General features: G+C 51.9%; 1 protein-coding gene across 3 annotated transcripts in view; it reads right to left on the reverse strand.

Annotated features, from left to right (window-relative positions):
• Window positions 1-982: 982 nt before the first annotated feature.
• Window positions 983-21,169, reverse strand: part of RNF220 (ring finger protein 220) — a 250,936-nt gene continuing 230,749 nt past the window's right edge. For 2 of the 3 annotated variants that reach the window (XM_008067663.2, XM_008067664.2), the window contains exons 6-15: window positions 21,017-21,059; window positions 16,990-17,033; window positions 16,414-16,546; window positions 7,819-7,915; window positions 7,531-7,617; window positions 7,338-7,393; window positions 7,126-7,204; window positions 2,912-3,020; window positions 2,713-2,787; window positions 983-1,993 (exon numbers count right to left, since the gene is read on the reverse strand). In XM_008067663.2, coding sequence (XP_008065854.1) covers window positions 1,922-1,993; window positions 2,713-2,787; window positions 2,912-3,020; window positions 7,126-7,204; window positions 7,338-7,393; window positions 7,531-7,617; window positions 7,819-7,915; window positions 16,414-16,546; window positions 16,990-17,033; window positions 21,017-21,059 — 795 coding nt within the window. In that variant the 3' untranslated portion in view covers window positions 983-1,921. Of the gene's footprint in view, window positions 1,994-2,712; window positions 2,788-2,911; window positions 3,021-7,125; window positions 7,205-7,337; window positions 7,394-7,530; window positions 7,618-7,818; window positions 7,916-16,413; window positions 16,547-16,911; window positions 17,034-21,016; window positions 21,060-21,169 lie in introns of all 3 variants that reach the window. The other variant, XM_021717408.1, reaches the window with a different exon arrangement.

Consider the following 21,169-nt stretch of genomic DNA (forward strand, 5'->3'; position numbering starts at 1 on the left):
CCTCGACAGAGGACACATACATGGAATCCAGGATGCTTGTGTTCAGGATATTTGGTGTCATCAAGCTGGGAATGGAGTTGTGAAGGGGCTTCACTGGGCCCCAACCAAGAGTGCCTTGTCTTCTGTGCTTCTTTTGGGTGTAAGGGGTGGTAGTCACTGTGGGCATCCCAGAGAAAAGGGGTATCTGAGGCTGGGGATTTAGGAAGGTAGGTCTGGTGTGTGACAAAGTGTAAAGTCTGGGGTCACGGAGTTACTCTGAGGTTTTGAAAGTTCCTCAATACAGCTTTCTGTTGTGGATGAGGACTCATCTATAGCTTTGGGAGGTGTCCAGGATGCTGATCTATCTCCCTGGCAGCGGGGAGCTGTGGGATGATCAACAGACAAAGCTCTATAACCCTAGTGCTAGTGGCCCATCCTCAGTTCTCCGACCCAAAGGTCCATCTTGGACAATAGAGGTTTCTATTCTTTCTGAGGATCTAGGCAGTAACTACACTGGGACCCAAGGTTAATCACTACATTGAAGGAACAAAAGCCTGGGAGGCCGAGATCCCACTGTGGTCTCTTATGTTTTAGGGGACCATAAAGGGATAGAGGCTTGGGGCTTGTCTTCAACCAAGCTTGTAGCTGCTCTAGGTTGGGGGATAGAGCTTGCATCCCCTCTGTACCCCCAAGCTCTGACCTCTCCTGTGATTAATGAGCTGACGATTCTGCATCGATAAGGAATTAACCTAGAGCCCCTATCCATCAATAGTCAGGAGCCCAGATCCCCAGCCCCAGCCCCACCCCCACCAAGCCAAATGCTCCAGGGCCCAAGCAGACCAACCCTGCGTGGCTTGGCTTTGAACACCTTTAGCTAAGTCCTTTCTCCCATACTGCTGCCAGCAATTAACCCCTCAACTGCCTCCATTCACCCCCATTCCTACTCACCGCCCCCTGCAGCCATCAGCTCCCCCACCTTCCCACACACATACACACAGGCAGCAAGTGTTGATACTGGTTTAATCCATGTCAAATGTAGTTTACAAAGGGAAAGGACAAGTACCTTTGTATAGAATATACAGACACAGCATCACACCATGGGGTCCACGGGAGGAATGGGGAAGACAACACTTCTCCCCTGGGAACAGCAGCTCTAATCCCAGGGATGGTTCTCAGCAGAAGGCTGGGAAGCCAGGAGCACCTGCATCCAGCCTCCATCTCAGCCTCTGCTTCAGCTCGGTCCCCATTTCCTGCCCCCCACCCCCTCCTTATAAAGAGCCCCATGAGCTAAGACTAAGGAGAGGATCATGTCCCTCGGGGCATGTGCCCCATGTCTGGGAGAAGAAATATACACCACTGAACACCGAGCACATGGGAGAGAGAAGGGACACCACGGGAGAGGGAGAGGCAGGCCTCCCAAGAGGTGGATGGGCCGAGCCCCCAGCCAGCCCTCAAGGAGGCACTGCTTCTAGGGCTTCTTAAAAAAAGAAAATCATACAACCAAAGGGGGGGATAGGTGGAGGGCAAGGAATCGTCCCATTTATACACAACATTGTAAACATACACGGTCTATATTACATGTGCTTCAGTCTGGTGTCTGCATGTTGTCGGTCCGTCTGTCAGTCTGGGGCTGGATCTCAGGAGCCTTGCCCGCTACTCCCCCCACCCCCACCTCCCTGCCCCACCCTGGGAACAGAGGCTGGAACAGGCATGGCCCCCAAACCATGGGGAAGAGCCAGCAGGTAGTGCCTGGGCCTCAGCCTCCACTCTGGCTCCAGAGTTGTGTGTGTGTGTATGTGTGTGTGCGCGTGTGTGTGTGAGTATGTGCATGTATGTACACTGGGAACCTGTGTGCAAGTATGTACAAGGGGAGAGGGTCACTGTCACAGAGGCTGGGGGCAGGTGGGGCTGCTCGAGGCAAGGCCTGCCTGGGATAGCTAGCTCACAAGTAGATCCTCCGCAGGTCTCCGGGGGCTGTGATCGTGTTGCACTGAGGGCAGAGCTTCTTGGCCCCCTGCAGGGAAAACAGGGAGGGCTTTGGTTATTCACAATGTGCCATGTTTGTGCATGCGAACACCTGGGCCCGCAGACGTGGCTGTGCCGGTGTGTGCTGGGACCTTGGTCCTGTCAGCCCAGGCTGGGGGTCCATGGGCGGCCTCTCTGAGCAGGCAGGCATGCTCCTGTGTTGGGGGGATGCCAGGATCAAACCGCCTGGCCAGCCCCGCAGCGGGAGCCCCAGTAATGAGAACAAGGCTGGGTCCAGCTGTGGCTGCCGCGGCCCTAACGAGATTACATGCGGCCTTTGATCAGGACACAGAGCCCACGTCCGAGCCTTTTATTGCTGTCTCCGGGCGACATTTTAATGGCTGCTCCTGAGTGAAGAACAGGGGCAGGAGCAGAAGGAGCTTAGTAATGGGAGGGGGAGGGCATCCTGCTTCCCCACAACCAGCCTACTCCTGGTCTGGGGTCTCACCAGTATGTGTGATGCAGTGGGCTTTCTGGAGGTGAGGGCAGGGGGTACGGGGAGGGGAGAACACAGTGAACCCGTGGAGGGGGAGAATTTAATAAAAGTACAGTGGGGAGGAGAGGATGTAGTGAACTCGGGAGGTGAACATCCTGGCTTCTGGCTCTGTTCTATGGTCCTGCTCTTCCTTGGTTCCCACTCCCCCAAGCAGGCTCAAGCACAAGCATGGACAAACAGTCACCCTCTCCCGGATCCCTATGCTCTCTCACCAGGGTCCGCAGCCAGCACTCCTCGCAGTGCACGTGCCAACACTGGATAGACGTTAGGGGCATCGAGTACGAGTCCTAGGGGGGAGGAGAACAGAGAAGGGGTCACTTTGAGGTAGCCCCCCCCAAAGAGCCCAGATCACAGTGCAGAGATCCTCTTCGATCCCTGGCCAAAGGTACTCCTAGTTTCCTTTCTACTCACCATGCAGATGAGACATTTGTAACGGTCCCCACGAGATAGCTGCCGTTCAAGCTCCCTGACCCGCGCCTTCAGGGCCTCAAACGTGGTCACAGCAGAATCTTCAGTGATTCTGTAAGAGAACGGCACAGTTGGGCAGCAGGCTGGCACCCCCAATCTGACCCTCCAGCCCATACCTCCCTTGAATTCCAGAACCACATATACAAACATCCTCTAGACATACATCCCTGCCTGCCCCCTTTCCTGATACTCCATGTCTACAAACTCCACATTCTAGAACTAAGTTTTTCAGCCTCTGTGTTCCTCTACCTCCAACCTGATGAATTTCTAAATCAGATACCTGGGAACCACTCTTAGCCACTCCTCTCAGTCACCTTCAACATCCAAAATCTGTCATTTCTCTCCTACTAGCTCCGAAATCTCTCCAATTCTTTCCACCCTTACCACCACTAACCCAGGCTCTCAGGATTTCTTCTATGGATTACTCCACAAGTCTTCTAAATAGGCTCTCTGCTTCTAAGCCCCTCATCTCCATTCCATTCTCCCAGTACCTAGAAGAATTTACATTCTAAAAGCAAGTCTAATAATGTTTACTTCTGACATTTCCATGTCTCCTTTAGAGTAAAGCTCTACCACAGATGTCCTTGGGTTAACCCTTGCCAGCTACCCCTCAGCAACCTACCCCTATTTTATGCTCCATCCACATGAAACTCCTAAGTGTCGCCACACATGGCACCTCTTTCACTCCCTTGGCCCCTGCACTGTTTCTTCTGGATCCCCTCGCCTCCCAACTCACTAGCTCTGCTTCATCATTCATACCCGGTTATCACCTCCTCCCAGAACCCCTTTCTAGCCCTCTCGGCCAGCACCACCACTGGTAGCTTGCGGTTCCCTGTGCTGAACTTTGCCACAGCAGTATAAAGTTCCGAGTATGAGCTCCCCAAGGGGAGGCTGCTCACTCCCCCAATATTTACTGTTAGCACCACTTCAGGCATGTGAGCATGAGTTAATACCTGCTGAAGAAAGAGTCCATCCAACCCGCAGGGAAAGGGTGAGACATAGGGACTGGATGAGTCCCCATGTAATCTAGGTCTCCTTGCCACAGGCCTGGCCTCTCTCAAGGGTTCCTTGTTATTTCTTCCTAGGGACCTCTGATGCCCTGAGTCCTCAGCTTGTGGTCCATGCCCTGCATCAGAAGGTCCCTACAATGTTTCCAGGACTCTTTGGGCTGCACTGCTGAATGGGAAATAGCTAGGACTATCTCAAGGATCCCTCCTACTCCTTCTAAAACAAGTGAACAGAAGCCAGGGGAGCTCACAGAGGGAGAAGAATGCTTCCTGGCAGAGTAGGTGCTGGAGATGGGCCTTAGGGAATAATAATAATAATACAAATAAAATAGTCAAAATTTATTAAGTACTTACTAAATGCCAGGGATTGTACTGATGGACTAATAATTATTGTCTTATTTACACCTCACAAAAACCCCATGAGAAGATTCTACATGAAAAAACTAAAGCACAGAAAGATTAAGTCGCTTGCCCAAAGTTCCCACAGACTGGGAGATGGGACTACCACCTGGCAGACTGAGTCTGTCTGATCAACTGATAACTATGAGACTAGCCATTAATCTACACTGGCTATACTCAAGAGGAGATGGGTATCTGGACCAAGAGAACAGTAGAAATAAGGGCCAAGAGGCCTAAGAACCTGCTCTGGCTGGAAGGCTCACTGAAGTGGGAAAGGGGATTGTGTGCCGGAGGACCTCAAATGCCAAAACCAGTACTGAAGAGTACCACACGGGCGATGGGTAGCTGTTGAGAATGCTGACGGGGTGCACAGAAGAACTAAGGTTTCAAAGATGCACTCAGTCAGGAAGCAAAGACTGGACTGAGGTGGGGGAGCAAGTGGACTCATAAGTGAGGTGTGGTGTGGGCAAGGAACATCTGCGGAGCTGCTCTGCAGCTTAGGCAAGGCAATCAGCTCAGAAAGCTCAAAAGTTTACAGGTGGTCTGTCATTGCTGGATACAGTGGTGATGGGGGATAGGAAGGGAGGATGATGGTAGCATTCCATGGGTAACAACAAACTTCAGTCTCTGGCCTTTTTCTTTTAGGGTGCTAGAAGCAACACAGAAAGTGACTATACAGGGATGCTCTAGATCCATCACCCCATAGGTCTGTGATTCTCTCTGCCTCTCACCAAGAATGCTGAGAAAGGCTCTGACTCCATTCCTTCTGGTACTGGCTGATTCCCTGGAAGCTTCAATTTACCCTTCTGGCTCTAGAAGCTTTTATCACCCCTGCCTCCTCACAAGCACCTGAACAGCTGGTTCCTTCCCTGGCATTTTGCCCAAGGCCATATGTGCCATCCCCATCTGAATTGCTGGTAAATTCTTGACAAGGAGATAAGAATGGGTAGCTGCACTCCCTTCCTCTCCAAGGACAAGGCTGGGAATTTGCCTTGTCCTACACGGTTATTTCAAAGATGGGGAAACTAAGGCCTGCAGCTGGTGGCAGCCTACCCCAGAACTAACTCCCAAATCAGAGAATGAACTAGAGCTGGAAAGGTACAAACAGATGGGACCAGGAGAGAAAGAAGCCATTTTCCACTCCATCTCCAAGAGCTACAAGGCCACACTGAGTGCCAATAACCAACTCCAAAGCCCACCTATCCTGGATGTACTCAACACAACCTGGCCTCTTATCTTTGCTCTGGTGAAATAGCAAATCCTCCAACCCCTGACCCAGGCTGGTTGTGAGCTATTTCTGAACCCCTCCAGGGCATAGGGTGGAGAGAAACCTGGAGGAAGCAATGACATCCTGCCTTTCCCTTTCCCTGGGTTGTGAAACAGATCTAGGGTAGGAATGAGAAAGCGAGGTCATGGGACTGAAGGGCCCCAATCTCAGCAGAACCAGACCCAATGGAGATCCTTGCACACGACTGAGCCAATCCCCACTTCATCCCAGAGATCCCCGCCTACTGGTGGCTGTGCTCACACAGGTGGGATAGGAATCCTGACTTCCCCAGCCTTGGGTGGGTAGTGCCTTCATGGATGGCCACTAGCTCTGGCCCCCTACCTCCCCCTCGGGCGCCATCCCTGATTAATGATCTTGTCTTTCTGATTTATGAGCAGCCCCTCCAGACGAGGGCGGGCGCCCCCTACAACCCCGCCCGCCCCGCTCAGCTGGAGTAGGAGAGAATTATTAAATAAACATCCATACGTCATTCCACCCCCCCCACAAGCTGGTTGCGCCGAACCCGTGCGGCCCGCTCCGGCGCTGACACGGAGCAGCTGCGGTGATTCATGGGCAGCCGGGCCCTGCGCCGCGGCCCATACATCATGCCAGCAGCACTCGCGGCCCCGGCCGAGATAAACTGATCAACCACAACGGGCTGGAATGAATTTATGACAACACAAAATGGAGGGAAACAAATGGGAGGTGACCCTGGGCCACCGACCCAGCCCTGCACTGGCCTGCAATCCACTCTCCTGGCAGAAGGCAAGATGGAACACTGGTACTGGAATGAAGAGGCTGCCTTTTAACCCCAGGCAACCTAGCCTCCAGCCAGAAGGAGGGCTAGTGGATGCAGGAGTTAGGCAATGGCCAACAGTAACAGCTCCAGGCACTTTAGACTGAACAATGTCACCTCCTAGGCTAGAGCGGGCCTTGCTGGGCTTCTGGAAAGGCAGTGAGATGCCCAGCTGATATCAAATCCTTGTGGCTCCTGGGGATCCGGGCCCAAGGACTGCCCAGGTCTGGGTGAAGTGCTAATGGATCCCCCTTGCCCCTGTCAGAGAACTCAGGCCAAAAATTCCTACCAGAAGTGATGAGATCCGATGCTCCTGCCTAAAACCCACTGTGAGCGCCACCCGGGACAAGAAAAATGAAACCAATTTAGCTCCCGATTAAGAAACAGAAACTGGAGATGAATCAAGTGCGCCGGCTGGGCTGGGCGGCCATACATCACATTCCCCGGGTGGAGGCTGCCGCAGTGGGCAGGCAGGCAGGCGGACTGTTCGTCCCTCCGCCAAGGCTCCCGGGGCTGTGGCCCAGTGATCAATTCACAGAGTCACGCTTAGCACCAGCTGGGCTCTACTGCCGGCCGTGTGCCCAGGGCACAGAAGCCCTGGCAGCAGGCCTTGCTGCTAGCAAAGGGCCCCCTGCCTCCCACTGAACTGCTATCCCAGGGGACCCCCCTCCTGGCCAACCACACTCACTTCTCAATGTCACTATTCTTGCAGGTCTTCTGCATGGCTTCCTGCTTGCTGCTTTCGCCATTGCTGGTGGATGGCATCTCTGCTGGGACAGAAGGGCAACTCACACTCCAGCCAGACTGGGCAGCACAGGTGAGGGGTTGGGCTTGAGTCAGTCACTACCATCCAGGGATACCCCCTCTCCTCCATTACTCCTAACATGGGTCAGTACTTACCGTCACTGGCCCATTTAGAAAACTCGGGTGTGATACGTGTGCTGGGAGGGCCGCCACTGGAGGAAAGGAAAGAGAAAGAACAAAATGAGGCCTGAAGGCAGTCAGGACAGCCCTGAGGTCTGTACTGGATTGACCCTTGCCTCTGGGCTTTGTATCCTCTATTCCACCCTCCCAAACCTGTGCCCACACTTGCTTTAGAACTGCGCCCCGGAGTGCCTCTCTTTCCTTGGCTTCACCAGGCTCCTCGCCAGTGCAGGGGATGACGTCAGCTTCCGTGTATCTGGTGTGGTGGTCAAGGACAATGGATCCTAGTTTGCAGTAGGCCATGAAGGTTGACTTGTCAGGAGGGCTCTCCTGGCCAAAGGTGAGACTCTGGCTCAGGTGGGTAGTGTGGGCAAGTAACAGAGGTGCTAGCTACTTTTCTTACTCCCTGTGGCCTGCCCCACTAGCCCCAACTTGCCCCACAGTGCCCCAAGGATACTGTGGCTTCCCATACTCCAGAGTGTCATCCCCATCCACATCCAAGTCAGCATCACTGTCCGGGTTCTCTTTGCCGCTGCACATGACGAAGCCAGATCCTGTGGGAAGGAGGGTGTGAGAATGGCCAGGGGCCAACAAGACTACGGCCAGGAGTGTCCCTCCTGCTGCCTTGAGGTAGGGGTCAGGTTTTGGGGCCAGATAAGGTCTAGAGAGAAACCTGGGCCTGGGATATGTAGAGCCAAATACTTCAGTGCCCCTGACTCTGCTTTCACCTTTGCAAACGTCATCCTTCTCTTCCACTGCATGCTGCTCCAAGTGGTCTCTGCTCATAGACTAGCCCATTCACACACAGAAGACACCCAGACCCAGGCTTGCTATCCACCTGTCTTCCAGGTCTAGGAAGAACAGGAAGAGGGCAGAAATATTCAGGTCTAGGAATTTCACAGGGGAGGACTTGGCCCTCCTTTATGTCCCATAATCCAGCCTGACAAGTCCATCAGAGGGGAGAACAGGCTGGCTAAGGTCAATCAGAGCCATAGAGTGGGACCCCCAGCCAACATGCCAATTTTGGCCGCTAGGTCCTTGCCAGCAAAAACACCAGGCAGCTGTTCAAATATTTGGTGTCTGAAGCGCCTGACATTAATTATTCATCCCAACCTCACTCAGCCTGGATTCCTGGACAAGTGCAGTTATAAAGGGATTAAGAAGGGACAGACGAGGTAGGAAAGGCATGCACACCTGCTTCTCAAAGCAGTCCATGAAGAAGGGCCAGAGAGGCGGCTGACACTTTTGAGGTGCATCTGGCACAGTCAATGGGCAGACTCTTGGCTAGTGGGGAGTGGAGAGGTGAGTTGCTGAGGCTACACCAGGACTGCTCACCTGCCGGATGATCTTTCTGACTTCCAGGACTAGTGTTCCTGATTACCAAGGGTCAGGGTCCACATAGCTGGTCCTCCCAGTCACCCACCTCCTCCTAGTGGGTCTCAGGCCACACCCCACTAGCCTGCACAGCAGCCTTGCCAGGGACAAAAGAAAACGATGGACTCCGGTGAATGGGATCAGCAAGGAAATCCTTCAAGAAGTGAAGAAGACTCTCAGAGTTGTCTGATGCTTTCAGAATTATTCTTTCTACTCTGATGTTTATTATACTTCACTCTGGCCTTATACTTCCACTCTAGTCCTTATACTGTTTCCACTCTGGTCCTTATATTCTGGGTACGTCTTGAAAGGGGTCCTCAAACCCCTTGTTCATTCCCTCATCCTGCTTATCATACAGTTCGGAGCCCTTTTCCTCCTGCTCCAAAACTGTCTATGACTTCCCACCATACGCACAACCAAGACCAGGCTCCTTAGCCAGATCCATGAAGACCTGGGTCCAACTACTTCACCCTCACTATCTTCTCACTTCACTCCATAAACCCTATGCATATGAACAAGAAGGTAGCTCACTGCACCCCACACATACCCTGTAAATCCTGCTCTTAGGAACTTTGCTCGTGCTATTCACTCTATGTGGATGCTCTCCATCTTTCATGCCCTGAAAAACACCTTCTTCCTTATTCTTCTTCTCCCTTCTATCCCTCTGGCCTCTGATTTCACAAGATACCATCCATCCCAGAGGCAAGAAGCACCAGAGAAAGAATGAGGCTGGGCACTGCCTAGGCTCCACCCCTCCCTGACAGTTCTCATTTGCCCTCCACCCTGAAGCACCGACATACTTGAGGCAGCAGGCAGGTCAGCAGCAGGGCCATTAAGCTGAGAAAACACCAAGTTACAGCTCTGTCTCCTGCTCACGGCCAGGTGTCCTGACAAGCAATTCCCACCTTGTGGGTGAGTGGCACCTCTATAAACCCTCTGACAGTTTGGGAGACAAACTCCGCCATCAATCAGAATGTAGCTATCAGGTTCACTTACAGCCTGCGCCCCCCGAGCCCTGCCAGCCTCCCTCCCCCAAGTACATGCAGCTCAGCAGCCAGCCTCAAATCCTCTGCTCAGCCAGGCCTTGCCCAGCCATGCCTTGTAGGAAAGGCATGCACACCAGAGAGAAACCTGGGATATGTAGGTAGGCAAAAGGAAAGCAGAGCACCCTGGCATCACTCTCAAACCAATATGGCTCCCATGGCAAAGCAGAGAAAACAGGGAACCCCAAAGCTGCCAGGAAAGTCCCAACTTCTCAACATATAAAGCCGTTGTAGCTGAAGTCCTTTCCTCTTGAGTTTCATTGCCTGCCATGCCTGGCTCAGGACTCGTACCCCAGTGAACCCAGCTACTGGGGCTTCCCAAGCCCTATATGCTTTCTCAACCCCATGCCTCTATACTTCCTGCTTTCTCTGCCTAGAACCTTTTCCCTCCTGGTCTATGATACAAATACCTGCTTATTTGGCAAGTCTGACTCAGCTTCATCATGCCTATTCCCATTAACTTACAGTGTCTACACAAAGCAGCTGCTCTACAAATCCTTGCTGAAGGAAGGAATTCTCACCATTCTCAACACCATTCTTTCAACGTTATTGAGTTTACCCTCTTTCTGGCTTGGTGTTGAGAACACAGAGTTTCAAGATCTGATCCCTATCCTCAAGGTGTTCTGAGTGGTAGACGAGACGTCCCTAGGTACTCCCACAGGTGTCCCTTCCTTAACATCCAACTAGACTCCTGTGCAACTCCAAGACCGTTGTTATTACCACACAGTCAACTGTCCCTCCAAGTCTGACTCACTGTTGTGATCTCAGCGTCATCCAGCAGAGCTGGCAAGGCCCATGGCAGGTGCCACACAGCATACCTTAGCAGTACTGGTTAAACACTAACAATTTGGTTCTATTAGGTCCTGGTTAGCTGGTGGCCTTAGGACACAACCCTCTCTATCAGACCTCAGCTACCAGGCTGCAGCCTTCGTTTCCTCTGACCAGTCAGGCAGGATGTACAGCACGACACATACCTTGTTTGCCATGGAAAAGGCCTCTGTCTCTGGTCTGAGGCATTTACTCTGACCCTGACCCTGACCCTGACCCCATACCCCACCTGAGATAGATGCTGGGAACCTCTACCTACCCCTACAGGTGTTGAGAATAGGCTGCTGCTGCCAATCTCACTCCTGTACTGCCCCAGCCTGCTTCAACCTCTTTCCCAGCACATTAAACTTTATTTTCTTAATGAAATGTCACTTGCTGACTTCTGGCAGAATCATAATAAAAAGAAACGGCCATAAAGCCGTTTTACGCAGACAGCGCCCCCGCCAGCTTGCCCTCCCCTCCCGCTTGGAGAAGGAGGCTCCACTGTCGTTTTATGTTCTCAGCTGCTGGAATATCCCAAGCCAGTACTCAGAGGCAAGATGGCACAGAGAGCGCCTTTCCAAGTCTCCGACTTCTCTTCCATGTAGCTCCAGGGAGAACAGGCAAGCTGCCACTCCTGCTGCTGCTATCTAGGGAAGGAACTCAGCCCCTAGGACCCCCATGATGGCCAAGAGTACCCTTTAGTCACCAGGGTGGTCCCCTAGCTATGGTTCTGCCTTATCTTAAAGTGGCATAAAGGGCTGGGCCCCCACCCAAAGGCAAACTAAGTCTGAAGGTCAGTGATGCCCAGCAGGGTAGGTACCAGAGTTGCCTAGTCCTGGGGGTGTGGACAGTGCAAAAAAAATCCCGCTCCTCCCAATGAGTACTTAACAACAGAGAGGGAGAGGGTTAAATGCAGAAATGATACGCAAATCTAAATTTTATAAAAACTTCCCTTTTCACATAAACTCATTTCTTCCTGGGTCACTGAGAAGGGGAGGCAAAAAAAAAAATCAGTGTTAATTTAATCAATTGATCAGATGATCGATTGAGAAACTGGAGATGCCCGTTTACTGGGGGCAGTAACGTCCTGGAACTTGAAACCACAAAAAAGGAGTCATTGATTTCCTCACCTGCTGCTCCCAACAAAACCAGAGTCTAGGGAGGAAGGAAAGTCTTGGGGCCCTCCAGAGGCCTGTGCTCTCCAATGCGAGAGCAGGGGTAGCAGCTTCCGGAGAGTTTTACACTGGAATTAGTTACAGATGCAGTTACGGTGTCTTGTGTAAACGCCATCGATTGGGGAGCTGACAGTCTGGGGAGCTGCGATGCGGGACAATCAATCGGCCTGCAGTGTCACCTGCCACCTCGCTGAACAGTTGACAATGCAATTATCCAGTGTGGAGGCAGGGAGTTGGCGTGTGTCAAACGCACTTAGCCACTTTCCGGGCCTCCTCGATAACGCGTTTCACTGCCTCACGTCAGTAGAGACGCACAGAGACAGACGCCGTTTAAAACCATTGATACTTGCTCCTTCTGCCTGCACTCTCTCTGTCCCAGCTTAACAATTGTGTTCCAAAAGGCGATGAAATCCCGTCAGTTGCCACAGGGGACAGAAGGTGCCTTGCTCCTTGCCACCTCTCCTCACCCCTCCCAGCAGGCGACAGTGATGACTGAAGGTGGTGGGAGTTGGAAGGCAGCAGTCCTAACCCTCTCCACTCCAAGACTGCCTCTGGCAGTGTGCTGTTTCAACACCTGTCACTGGCTGGACCAGGAGCAGAGCTACACTGGGGGATGTGTTTAGCATCTGGAACTCCATATTTTGAGAACCAACATGCCAAAGGAGGCAGCAACTAGGGCAAGGCCTATATGCCCATGCCCTTAGACTCAACACACCTCTTGGCCCCTTGTCCCATAACCTGGTGCTGAAATTTTATCAAGAAACTGCTGGTTAATAGATTTATGCCAAAGGTGCACTGACTGTTTGCTCCATGATTTCTCATCCCAGTCTACTTGGACCCACCAGCCTAAATCTAAGACAGGAACTCAAGAAAGATGTAGTCCTTAGGCCAGGATCTGGGCATCCTTCTTCTCCCTAACCTAATCCACCTGTTGGACTCCAAGGGGCTTCATGCTAGAGTCCAGCAATGCATTTACCTCTAGGGCTCAAAGATACTGCAGCAGACACCTTCCATTTCCTGTCCAGTCTCCTGGGAAATTCCTTCATCTCACCACTCTTGTTGTACCCACATCATTGCATCGTACATGAAACCAATCATTCCCATGTCCTCTCTCCAGCCTGCCCTTCCAGATATGATGAGCTCTGGGTTCCCCAGATCCAGCTGGGTTAACTCTCACTAGCAACCAGCACAGGAGAGAGATCAAGATTAACCACCATAGATCTCTTCTAGGTTCCAGGAACTGGATGTAGGAAATAAGAGGAAAGGCATGGCGCATTTATCACGTATCTCCTTTGCCTACAGGTAGAGGAAAGTCTGTCTCAAAGGCTGTATAATTAGATTTTCCCTGTGGCCTGCTTCTCTAGTCTAGAAGCCCCTTGTTCTGCCCAGAACTGGCACAGTACCTCAGAAGAGCATCTTTTTCTTTTAACTGCTGATGTCTTTTAGGGAACAATGGTGAAATATTAGGCTCTGTGTGCTGCCTCTTATGCAAACAGCAGTAGCAAGTTAGAAAATCTATGGTTCCAGGCCAGGCTCGGTGGCTCAGCCTGTAATCCCAGTGTTTTGGGAGGCTGAGGTGAGTGGATTGCCTGAGCCCGTGGATTGGAGACCTGCCTGGACAACTTGGCGAGACCTCAGTTCTATAATAAATCAAAAATTAGCTGGGTGTGGTAGCGCACGCCTGTAGTTCCAGCTACTTGGAAGGCTGAGGTGGAAGGATCGCCAGAGCTCAGCAGGTCGAGGCTGCAGTGGCTGGGAGTGGTCACTGCACTCCGGTCTGGGTGACAGAGTGAGACTCCAACTCAAAAAAAAAAAAAAGAAAATCTACGGTTCTGAAAGGACAATCAACAGCTTAAGTATTTCTCCTAGAACTGGGAAGCTCAGAGTGCCTCTAGATAGCAAACATTTCTCCCAACTTACTCTTGAAATCTTTACCTATTTCCTTTAGTCTTCTCAAAACTCTTTTTCCACTTGGACTTATCTCAGTGCTTACCTGTTCTGTCTAGTTCTTTATTTTATCCTGAAATACCAATTCCAGGCAGTCCTAGGCCTAAGATACCCAAGCCTTCCCCTCAGTAACCACAGGTCCCAATCTTTAAGGCCTGTTCCCCTCAGTCACGTCTTCACCAAAACTCTTGCTTGTTCACTGCCTCCCACAGCAGATCACATTCAAAGTAATCGATCTGATCCATCAGACCAGTTCCCAGTGGGCCTGATGGGAAGCTTTGCTGAGGATGATGAAGGGGTTCTAGTATGGGAGGAGGGATGAGGGTGATCGGATACAGAAACTTATCTGCAATTCTTTACTTCTTTCATATCTAACAAGGACAGCAATCTCTGTTCTGTCAGCACGCACAGTGCAGTTTAAATGGGCCTAACCACTCGCCTGCTCATCCTGCCTCTGCCTCCCTCTCTCTGAAGTCGGCTGGGCAGCTTCTTCAGCTGGCGTTATCACTCCCTCTAACCGGTCTTGGCAGGCAATCTAATTCCTCCTGAAAAGGTCACCGCCATTTTAACTGCCTTTCAATCACATTAAGCACGCGCTGCCCGGCTTGCGGCCCAGCCCGCCCGGCGGGCGATCAATGCGCTGCACTGACACCAGTCCGCCTGGCGGGGCCACACCCAACCCCCCACGAGTTGAGGCCTATCGGTCCTGGCCAGGGAGGGTAGGCTGACAGATGGTCAGCTTTTGCAGACAGGGTTTTAGGGGCACAGGCAGTCAGGACCAGCCAGGGCCTCCCTTTGATAGCCCCCCCCCACCGAGGAGCCTCAGCCTCCTCTGCTCCACTGTGCCACGCTCTCTACCTTGTGGCCCCCGCTGATCTCACTGTAAAACAGCCTTTCAAGTCTGCCTGTCTTTTGACTGCACTAAGCTGTTTAAGAGGCAGCAGCAGCTTCTATCAGGAAGCTGGAGCAATTCTCTGCAGATAAAGGCACCTCCGGTCCCATTCCCTCTTCAAGTCTCACTCTCATTCTCGCTCTCCAAATCGCTCAAAGAAAAGCCCCCTTTGAACTCCCCTCAGGAATTCTTGAAAGGAACAACCTCACAGTGTAAACACTCAGGGAAAACTGATACCCGCCCAGGGCCTAAGCGCCCCTCACGCTGCTCTGCAAGTGCATCCCAGCGCAGAGGAAATACTCTGTCAAATCGGCAGACCCTACACAGCTTTATTCCCCAGAAGCCCTACCTGCTGCCCAGAAGCCATCAAGTCCAGTTGTGTGCCAAGAAACCTAAGAAGTTGCCACAGCAATGGAGGATGTGAACAGCAGCAGCTGCCAACAGAGCTAACCCCAAGAAGCACCTTGGAACTGACTCTGCATGAGCTGCCACCAGACACCCATGTGTATGATTCATGGGACAGGGGAGGATCATGAGCTCTGCTGCTCACTCTTCCAGGACTTCAGAAACCCTAACGCTCCAGTACAGGATCAGAGTGAAAGGGCAAATTAACACTCTCCAGCCCAGGCTCAGGGAAATGGTTTGATCCAAGTAACCTTCCTGATTTATGTTTTGGCTTGTCCCCAAATGCTTGGCAACGTGAGAGAAGCCTGGCAACATAATGTCCCATCTGGGCTCTCAGTCACTTCATGGAGTCAGGCTGCCTTGGATGGTACCATGGAGACTTCTCAATACCAGCCCAGGTAGCACAGAACCACAGAGGCAGAGAGCCTCTTCCCAGCTGCTGTAAGATTCCCCAGGGACTATACACAGTGGTACTCCCAAGGGTGTTGCCCAGAGAACGAGAGGCAGACGGGAAGCAGATTGGCTCACTTAATGACCACAAGCTGCAGTGCCAGCTGTGCTCCTGTACAGAAAGAGAGAAGAGCTAGAACCAGGAAGCAGACAGCTCCTCCTTTCCCCTGCCCAAGACTGGGGTGCATGATAAGAGGACACAGACCCTGGGCATCTAACCAATTCTGTTGTCTGATCTGGTGGGAGATGCCAAGTCATGCCCTTCCAAGGAGCCAGGTGGGCACTGGAGAGGGGTAGGGCCCTACACACGCCTCTGCAGCAACTGGGGAGAGCCCAAGGGAAGCAGGGAGCAGCTGGGCCAAGCCCCTCTTGCTTCAGGGCAGAGGGCGCCCAGGGAGAAAGGATGGGATCAGAGCTAAAATTAGATTCACCAATGAAGCTCAGGGGAGGTCAAATTTTACCATAACTCACTCTCTCCTCTGTAACTGATTTTCCTGACATAGGGCTGAGGAGGAGGAGGAGGAGGAGGAAAATCCAATGTGTTTGCCTGGAAGCCCTCAGGGCCCCCAATGCTGGAGGTGTACAGCAGGTTGCTGGATTCTCATTTATCAGCCTTAAGAGGGATGGAGTGATAAATGCATAACCGTCCCTTTAATATTTTATGCAGGTACTAACGCGGCTTGGCTGTCACCTTCAATGCATCACCCGAGGCTGAGAGCCCCCCTCGTCACTCCTAGCTTGCAGCCTCACAATTCCATTTCCCCACCCAAATACATCCATTTTAATATGCACATCACAGGCAGGCAGCATGGTCACAAAGGAGCCCCACCAGCAGCAGTTCCACGTGGTGGAATGGATGACCAGTCACCAGCTTTGGCCTCTTGGCTCCCAACAGATGGATACCCAGCAGAGGCCTAGCACTGGAATGCCACTGCCTAGGTGTCAGCTGCTTGTACCTCGGAAGCCACCTTCCAGGAGAGTGGTGGCCCGTATCCGCTTCTGCCCACACCACTCATACTCCTCAAAGCGGTTGCTGTTTTCATGCTCGATGTCCACGGCATCATCCTCAGCCATGCAGGAGCCTTCCCTCTGTGAAGAGCAGAGCAGGATCATGCTGGGCCCAGGCCATCCCTACTTGTTCCCCATACTCTGCAAGGCAGGCACACCCCTAGCCCCAGCTGTGGTGTGCCAGATGGGTCCCCAGCTCTAGGGCTCCTTTGAAGCAAACCAATCTAGAGGTCAAAGACCCGGGCCTTTTCCCAGTAGTTTTCCACGGGAGCCCAAGGAGGGAGTGGGAGTGAAAGCAAAGGAAGAGAGCAGAGAACAGAGGACAAGAAGCTGCAGAGACCGCACAGAGACCCCAAGAGCCCACGATTTAGGTGTAGTCAGCAGCTAGCATGGGGGAAGACGGGGGGTGGGGTGGGAAGGAAGGTGGGTGGCGATGGCCCCTCTACCTTAGAAAGGCAATGCTCCACATGCCTACTCATCTCCTGCTCCGATCCTGCCAGGGGGCGGTTGCACAGGGGACATACCTGCCCTTCATCTTGCTTCCTCCGTTTCATTTTCCCAATCCGAGCTGCATGGAGAAACCGAAAACAAAGCACAGAACAGGCAGATGGTCAATGGAACTCCCAGGATCCCAGCAGACTGACACATTCTGACCTCTGGCCAGCCATTAGCCCTTTTGTGCAGTTCATGATTTGGCCTTCATCTCAGAGTACCTCCTGTTCCTCTGGGGACTGGGCTTTGCCAAGAGCACCTGGAGAGGAGACTGGTTCTAAACCAGGGAAGTGTCTACTTTTTGAGCACAATTGGTATAAGTCAACCCACACCTTCTATCTGCAGTGCTCAATAAGAGTCCAGGCCATGGTCGGGCTCAGTGGTTCAGCCTGTAATCCCAGCACCTGGGGAGGTAGAGATGAGTGGATTGCCTGAACCTGCAGGTTTGAGACCAGCCTGGGCAACTTGCAACTTGGCCAGACCTCATCTCTACAAAAAAAAAAAAAAAAAAGTTAGCCAGGTGGTAACACGTGCCTATAGTTCTGGCTACTTGGGAGGCTGAGGCTGAAGGATCACCGGAGCCCAGCAGGTCGAAGTTGGGGTGGTTGTGAGCACGCCACTGCACTCCGGCTCGGGTGATGGAGTGAGACTCCAACTCAAAAATTAAAAATTAAAAAAAAAAAAGAGTCCAGGCCAAGTCTGGTAGCTCACACCTGTAATCCCAGCACTTTGGGAGGCTGAAGAGAGAGGACTGCTTGAGCCCAGGAGTTTGAGACCATCCTGAGTAACATAGTGAGACCCTGCCTCTACAAAGAAAAAAAAAAAAACTAACCAGGAATGGTGGCGTGCATCTGTAGTCCCAGCTATAGCTACTCAGGAGGCTAAGTGGAAGGACTGCCTGAGCCCAGGAGGTTGAGGCTGTGGTGAGCCATGATTGGGCCACTGCACTCCATCCTGGTGACAGAGTGAGACTCTGACTCAAAAACAAACAAACCCCAATGGGCAAAGACACTCTACGATGCTAGGTATTTCTCCAAAAGGCTATAAGACAAGAGCTCTTTTGGTGTCACTGATCAGCGAAAACCCCTTTTGTTCCTCGGCTAAGAGCCCTGGGATACAGCTCCTAGTATCTTACCTAGAATCTCCCCAGGAAGAATTTCTCTGAAGTCCACTGGTCCCATTTTACAGGAGAAGAGACTGAGGCCCAGTCATAAGAGTATGGGTCAGACCTTGGACAGCCAGGTCAGAGGGCTCAGGGTACCTTGAGAGGACAGCCCTTATTGTGTCTACCCAAACCTTTTCCATCATTTCTAATCAGTGCAGAGGGGTTGGTAGGCCCTGGAGGCAGAGGGCTGCCTGCCATGTTGTCCCGCAGGGGGCTCAGTTCCAAAGTGCACGCTGTAAGCCCACAGCATTGCTAATTAATGCTGAGAGATGCAATCATTTCTAATTAGTTCACTAATCCCTCTATGCAGCCCTCCTGTCACCAAAGCAGGAAAGGGTCAAAACAAGGGACTCTGTTTCCTTAGTCCCTCCCCATGCAACAGCAGGATCTGTTGGCTACTCTGGGCCAGATTGATTTGAGGGGTGGGGAATGGAGGAGAGGGAGGAGCCACCCAAGGAGGGAAAGGTTCCCCACTGCAAGGACAGGAAGAACGTTCTTTTTTTTTGGGTTGGAGCCTCACTCTGTCACCCAGACTGGAGTACAGTGGCCGCTCCCGGCCACTGCAGCCTCAACCTGCTGGGCTCCAGGGATCCTTCCGCCTTAGCCTTCCAAGTAGCTGGAATTACAGGTGCGCGCTACCACGCCCGGCTAATTTTATGATTTATTGTAGAGATGAAGTCTCACCAAGTTGCCCAGGCGGGTCTCGAACCCGCAGGCTCGGGCAATCCACTCACCTCAGCCTCCCAAAGCACGGGATTACAGGCTGAGCACTAAGCCTGGTTAGGAAGAACTTTCTCATGGAAACTGACCCTGATAAGGAAGCTCATGAATGCAGGCTAGGGAGAGGAACACAGGTGAGAGTTGATGTTACAATTTAGAGTTTCTATTGTGTCAGGCTCAGAGCCAAGTACCTTACACAAGATAGCTCATTTATTTTAGGTTGTATTATCCAATTTTAACAGATGAAGAAACCTGAAGCTTAGAGAGATCAAGGCACTTGTCCAAGTAGCTAAAAAATAGCAAAGGCAAGATAGGAAACCAGGATTGACTTCACAGCCTAGAAAGCTCTTCTGTTCCAAGGGGCCCCCTGACTGAGCAGTGTCAACAAAGATTGATCCCAGTGAGTATGTTAGGGCCCCAATTGCTGTCTGTTGTGGGTCTGAGGCAGGGAGCTACTCCAACTCCAAAACAGAGTGGTCCTAGAAAGACCCAAACCAAAAGGGGAGCCACCGCCCACCAGAACTTAGTATGGGGTTTGAGAAATCTTGGTCTGCAGCCCAGCCCATTTCTTCAATTTCCTGTGTTTTCATTACAGGAGACATGACTATGCTCTGGTGCCCCTCCTGGTTTTGAGGACAAAGATCCTGATACCTTTAATTTGGCTGCCCTAACCCTTGGAATCTCAGGTTCAAGCAGACTTGACAGAGCCAATGCTGGGATGGAAAAGGGATGAGATATTAGAAAGGCATCAAGCAAAGGACCCTAAGAGTTCTAGAAACCTACTATGGAGCAGTATACCAACAGTTTCCTCACCTACCCTGCCTAAAGCTTGAGGAAGTGCTTCCCTGGGTAAGGGGCTGATAACAGACACTGTTCAGTGACTGAATAAGGAAATGAATCTCATAGAAAGGCCAAGGAGTGCATGATACTGGCTGCTCTCCTTGCCCAGGGCAGTAGATGATCCCTTGTAGTCCCAGGAAAGCACCTGATGGACTGGACTTCATCTGGACATTCTCAGATATGTCAGGTGTGGCTTTTCCCTTTGCCTTCATCTTCTAAGTTCTGAACTAAGCTTATTACAGTGTGATAGGGAAAGTTTTGTTCTCTACCCAGAGGACACCTATGAGTAAGAAGAGTCAAAGTATTTGCCAAGCAGGTAACATGGCAATGTTGGAAAAGCACTGGCTTTGGTGGGAAACAAACTTTAGTTCAATCATGGCTCAGATACATCCCAGCAGTGTGACTTTAAACAACTGTCACCTCTCAGAGCCTAGGTTTTCATTTTTTTACAAAAGGTGTGTAACACTGTCCTCTTCGAGGTTTTGTTAGAATGGTGCTTATCATGTTGCCAGTCCATCATGAATATTCTTCCTTTTTCAGACTGGAGCTAGGCCTGGCAGTAGAAACCAAGTGGTAAGAACTGGGGATCTTGAACTCCATGGCATCACTCACTTATCAGGTGGCCAAAAGACCCTAAACCTCTTACAGCCAACTCTCAGATACCACACCCCAGCCGGTACAAAAAAACTAGGATCGCTCCATTGTGTCAAGCAAACAGGAATGCTCCAGAGGTTTGAATCCAAAGGGGGGGGGGCGGGGTGCCAAGTAGTGCATACGCGGCCTGCTTTTAGAAAAGGCCTCTAAGAGCTGTTGAGCCCATGCTGATCACCTTTGTGAAATATGGGCCGACTGATAACTCAAAGAGCCCTGGGATGAGTTAGTTCCTGTTGCCGTGGGAACTCCAGATCTCACTGCATTGTCAAGCCTCAGCAGAGAGGCTGTATTCACACTACTGGGCACTGATTAAAAACTGGAAGAAAAACATTCTCAGCGCCCTGCCGACTTGTATAGTGAGGTCCCAGCAGTTTGCAAATTCAAAGCTGAGCTCCCGAGTGGAATTGTGTAGCTTGTTCCTCATTCTCCGGCACTTATTGCCCCCCAGGGTTCTTCGAGGCCTTTGGAGAGGCTTGGACAAAAGCTAGGAACCATATCTCCATTAGACAGACGGGGAAACTGAGAGTGGCAGCTTTGGCTTGCACGTACTCAAGCGCTGTGACTGCGAAGACGCCAATGGGCCCCAATGTCGAAGAGACCCAGGCAAGCCAGGAGCTGCAGGCAGTGAGAGAGGGAGGAGGCCGGGGGTGGGGCGGAGGGAGGGGCCGGGCAGGACTCACCATTCAGTCGGGTCTGCCGGTTGGCTCGCACTCGCAGAAAGGTCTAGGAGGAGATCGCGGGCAGATGCAAAAAAAGAGAACAGAGCGGCAGACGCGGCCTGGAGTCTTGGCACCCGTCCCTGCACCGGACCCTCGACCAGGCCTGCCCCGCCC

This window comes from Carlito syrichta, unplaced genomic scaffold, assembly GCF_000164805.1.
Source record: "Carlito syrichta isolate Samal-C Ts95f unplaced genomic scaffold, Tarsius_syrichta-2.0.1 Scaffold309730, whole genome shotgun sequence".
Taxonomy (NCBI): Eukaryota; Metazoa; Chordata; class Mammalia; order Primates; family Tarsiidae; genus Carlito; species Carlito syrichta.